This window comes from Chenopodium quinoa, unplaced genomic scaffold, assembly GCF_001683475.1.
Source record: "Chenopodium quinoa cultivar QQ74 unplaced genomic scaffold, ASM168347v1, whole genome shotgun sequence".
Lineage (NCBI taxonomy): Eukaryota > Viridiplantae > Streptophyta > Magnoliopsida > Caryophyllales > Amaranthaceae > Chenopodium > Chenopodium quinoa.
Genome location: NW_018742987.1, coordinates 2221827 through 2226826, shown reverse-complemented (window position 1 = coordinate 2226826; position 5000 = coordinate 2221827). Strand labels below are relative to the sequence as shown.

The following is a 5000-nucleotide window of genomic DNA, read 5'->3' as shown; positions in this document are numbered from 1 at the left end:
AAAATACGAAGAGGTAATAAAAATTTATATAAATAAATAATGGACAAAGGGGTCCAATTATGAATTATCATATCTTTTCCAAACAGAGCAACAAATCAAATACGTACTCCTTAAGAGATAAGAGAATCTCAAAAATTACTCCAAATAAATTATACTCCGTATTTAATTTTATTTGTTCAGAACATAATATTTTAACCCTTCTAATGCTATTTACATAAACACTGCAAAATCCAAAAAAAAAAAAAAGGGTAAAGTATACATCTATGAAACAGAGTGCTCTGTTTTCTTGTGTATAATCCTATAAACTTTATCATAGAAAAAAAAAAAAATCTAACTTAAAAGTTTCCTGTTTGTATTGATAGAAGGAGAAGGCATAATCTTGATGACAAGGCCAGGAAAAACATCATCAGGATCATGAATATGAGGGTTACGTTCAACAATATAAGGATCACCACACTTGTCACTAATAGTATGAAGAGTTTCACCTTCACCAACAACGTATATTTCATCGCACGGTCGATGATGTTCATGAAAGCTCGAACCTTTCATCGCTTTTAAGTTGTTACTACTAGTAGAGTAATAGTTATGATGATCGTTGTCGTCGTAAGGGTTGAAATTCTCCTCCCTTAAGGTTATGAACAAGATTAGGACGACTATGATAATAGAACAGTACCATGAGGCGGTATATGCTATTGTCAGGGTTGCTCTGATACCATTTATACGTCGTTCTGATGAACTTAAAGGAGTCATTTTGGGGTTTTGAATTTTTATTTATTTATTTTTTTTTCTTTTGGGTGTGTGTGAAATGTTTTTGGTTTTTTTGGGTGTTATAAAATGATTTTGGGTGGGTTATATAAGGGGTGAGAAATGGGTGTTGGTGATGTTGAGGTGAAGTGTGGAAAGTGGAGAGAGAAAAAGTGGAGTTGAAGAGTTGGGTTTATTTTGGGGGGGGGGGGGGGGGGGGGGTGGAGTGGAAGAAGGACGTGCATATTGGTGTGGAGTGGGAGGGTGAAAGTGGGGTCAAATTTTGTTTAGGCTTTATGTTTAGTTTACCAAATCAATTTTAGTTCTTAACTTAAGTCTTCCTTGTACTTTATATATCGTGCCTTCTTATCCTCTCGTCTCTCTATAATAAGCGTTAATGTATGAAAAAAATCAAGTACTCGCCCTATTGTTTTGGACAAAATCTATGGGAATACTACCGGACTACCGGAGTATCATTTAATTCTAACTTATTAATGGTGTTTTTGGTATCGTATAGTATTTGTCAATATGTGGTTGAAGAATAATTCTACAATGATCATCTTTTGGATGATATTTATGGTTTATGTATAGAAGTAGTAGTTTCAACATTTTTTAAGCTGTGTAGAAAACGATCTAGGTAAACCCTATAATGATAATATACCATAAGGGGTTAGGGCACTAGGTACTATAGAGTAGCTAGATACACAAACTTATTATTTTCAAGCAATGCAATATAATTACACTACGAAATCACATTCAAATCAAGAATCTCTTTTATGGAGTACTTCTTTGACTTATCAACAAAGCTTACACAAAATAATAATGTGAGTACTCGCATTTGAGGACTCAAATTTTAAAGTTTGTCCGGTGTCAACTAGTTTTCTTGATTAAAGTTTTAGGTGTAATACTTAAGATTCGAAATCAAATCTCATCTATAATATTGTTTGTTATACTCACTGAATGCACAAATTAAAGTGGTTTGTTTTGGTAGAATTTATTAATAGATGCAATTCACTTTAGTCAAACCACTTTTTACCAAGTATTAATTATTGCAGTATTTAGAAATTGTACATAGACAGTAAAGATGACAATTATGACAGAGTTTGTTTATGTGTCTTATCTTACAGAAATTACATAAGTAATGCTTATAAAGCAATGTCATTCTTCTAATCAAGCAATCATTCTCAAAGTAAGCAATTTATATGCTTCGATTTGTGGAAACCCAGAGAAAAACACATAGGAGTTGAAGCCAACTACTTTAGGTTGAACAAACCCACAAGGAAAAAAGACTTGTTGTTGAACAAGAAACAATTACTCGTGAAATTCGCATTTGTAATGAAACAATGTTGCTTCAATCATAATTTTCTGTTAATAACTCCTTTAAATGTTAATCTCATTGACATTATATGGCTTTTGCTCTAGAAAAAAAAAATACAAAACCCATACTAAACTAACACTATGCATGGATTAGGGCGTGTGTGACCACTATAATCCCATTGACAATGTTAATTAGAGTGTACGTAGTGTATGTATTATTTTAAAATTATTAACAAACCGAAGTTGATAAAATATTCATCTTCATGATGACTTATTTTATTCAGCTATAGTAAGCAAGAACCTTTTCAATAAGTGTGTTAGTAAGAATTTATTTTATTTTGTTTTTGGAGTAAAATTTTAAGGTAAGTTCTGACTTGTGGCACTTACGAGTAAAGATAAAACACAAATTGTAAGGAAAAAGAAATTAAAGATTTAAAATTTGAATTGAAGGGATATAATGATATACTTGGTGTCATATATCATGTGTATGTAGAGTGTTTATTGCTAAAAAGGAGAAATAGTGTGCCAAATTCATGCCTAATTTAAGAAAACAAAAAACCCTATTTAAGAAAACAAAAAACCCTTTCATATTTCACATGGCTTAACGAGTGTTGAGCCAATCATCCTCAACTAACAAAGTTGACCATTTCCAAAGGCTCATACTCTTTGTGAGGGGATGGATCCTTTACATAAAATTGTGTAAATAAGGCCAATATTTGTGTATATACTTGTATATGTTATTTGTATTTTAGTAAGTCTTAAATTCGTGAATGATAGTACAATGGTGTAAGATATTTGGCTTTTTTAATTTTTGAAAATAAAATAACAAGTATAATAACCTTCGACATAAAAAAAAATACTGCTTAAAAAATACAAAGCTAAAATTAAATGAGCGAGCAATTCTAGAGGCTTGGTAAGAGCATATGTCAATTGAATTCTTTGTCTGAGATCTTAGAAACACAAAGGACACCAAGCTTTAGTAGACATGCAAACTTTGATTCCAAATATATCTCAAACCTTTAACTAAAAAAAGTACTAGCTCATAAATCGCCTGAAGTACAATCAAACTATGTCCACTAATACAGATTTTCATATTAAAAGCTATACAATGAATTGTCACTACTTTGCCTTAACAAAATTAAATTAATTTACAATAAATTTAAACCAAAGAAAAAAAAAAAAAAAAAACCCACTACTTTCACTAGTCATTTGAAAAATAAAAAAAATACTTTATCCTATTTTTCATTTAAATATTTTAATTATGAGCTGATGTTAGAAAAGAGTATGCATGACTACATATATAAACCTAATTGGTGACCTATTTAAATTTATCGACTACACTACAATAATCGTGCACCAAAATGACAAAATTCTTCTTGACGAATATTTTCTCAACAAGAAGTGATGATCAAACACTTGATTATAATGTTGAACTTGACTAAATTAACCATATGTTAATGTTATTGGCTGATTAGTGTGAATATCCAACATCAAAAACAACATTATTGTGTACAAATTATGAATTTGTTGATTAATAATAGACAATTAGCAACATTTTCCTTTAATTTTGTGGGTCAGTGTCAAGAATTTCTTGTTGGAGCACGTCAAATAAGTGGTAGTAATTTTTTTTATCTAAGTGCAGTGTTTTTTGGTGCATTTATCAGGAGTCAGACCCCATTTATAAGTTAGAATTTCTATAGTTATAAATAAATAAATAAATTATATCAGGTGATAACACTGATAAGTTAAAATAGTGAACCAAAATGGCTGTTGACTAGATAACAATTTGCGCAACCAATTAACGTTTACTGTGCCATTTTCGATTTTATTTTTAAGTCTAACAGGCTATGGTTAGTCCACGTAAAATAAAATAACATAATTATCTGTGCTTTAAAATATCTGAGTAGTACAAAAATGCAAGGAAATAGGTTTAGCCAACAGTTTACCATCAAGGTGTGTGATGATAATTTTTTTTTTTTTTTTTGTGTTTAGAGAACCACAGGATGGGTGATGAAAATCGATCCCACTATCTCTTGAAATCAGGAGGGCAGCTCTAAGCCTCTAACCAATTGAGCTATCATAATTTTATACTTTAGCTACGAAGAACCACTCTACAATTTATAAACCCAGTTATACAAAAAAATAGGTACATCTAAACGTATGTTTTTTGCTTGGTTGAAGGTTTTAAAATGAGAAAATTTATTGAATGAGCAGAAAACAGTATGTTTAGATACACCTAACTCTAAACACATCGTACATATATACCGTTATGTAAACTTGATTACATGTAAAAATTTTCACCCACTCCATAAGATTAGTAATTACTCCGTATAATTAGAAGTATAATTTTATGGATAACATTTCAAAATATGCAAAAACTGATTTACTGATTGTCAATAAAAATTATTGATGATATAAAATTGGGTAATGCTATATGCTGGCTGCAAATATGTATTTAATATACTTCATTTTGTAGAATGAAGTTGGGAATTTGTCGACAATTCAAGAGTAAATTGGTGTAATAAATGTTTATTTATTGTTTTTTCTTTTCATTTTTAACTTCTTATTTACAGGAATACAATCCATATATATATATTTTTCCCTATATAATACTCCCTCCGTTTTTAAATTCTTGCTCCACTTTCCTTTTCCGGTCATTTTTAAATACTTGCTCCATTTTCTTATTTGAAAAGCTTTTACAATATTTAATTAATCTCTCTCACCAAGTGGACCCAACAATATTAATTTCTTATTCTCTCTCCTGAAATTCTCTCCACTACTTTTGGGTTTTTATAATTTTTTATTCTTCCACTAACTTCACTATCTCCATATTTTATTACTTTCTCCAATTTCTCCTAAAATTCCGCGTATGAAGAAATGAAGCAAGTATTTTAAAACGGAGGGAGTATTTGTATTAATATATCAATACAGATATTGTC

The 5000-nt window shown here is 30.2% G+C and overlaps 1 protein-coding gene across 1 annotated transcript; it reads right to left on the bottom strand.

Annotated features, from left to right (window-relative positions):
- Positions 1-330: 330 nt before the first annotated feature.
- On the bottom strand, positions 331-750 carry LOC110729501. Its single transcript, XM_021909232.1, has one exon. The coding sequence runs from the start codon at positions 748-750 to the stop codon at positions 331-333; it is 420 nt and encodes a 139-aa protein (XP_021764924.1).
- Positions 751-5000: the final 4250 nt, after the last annotated feature.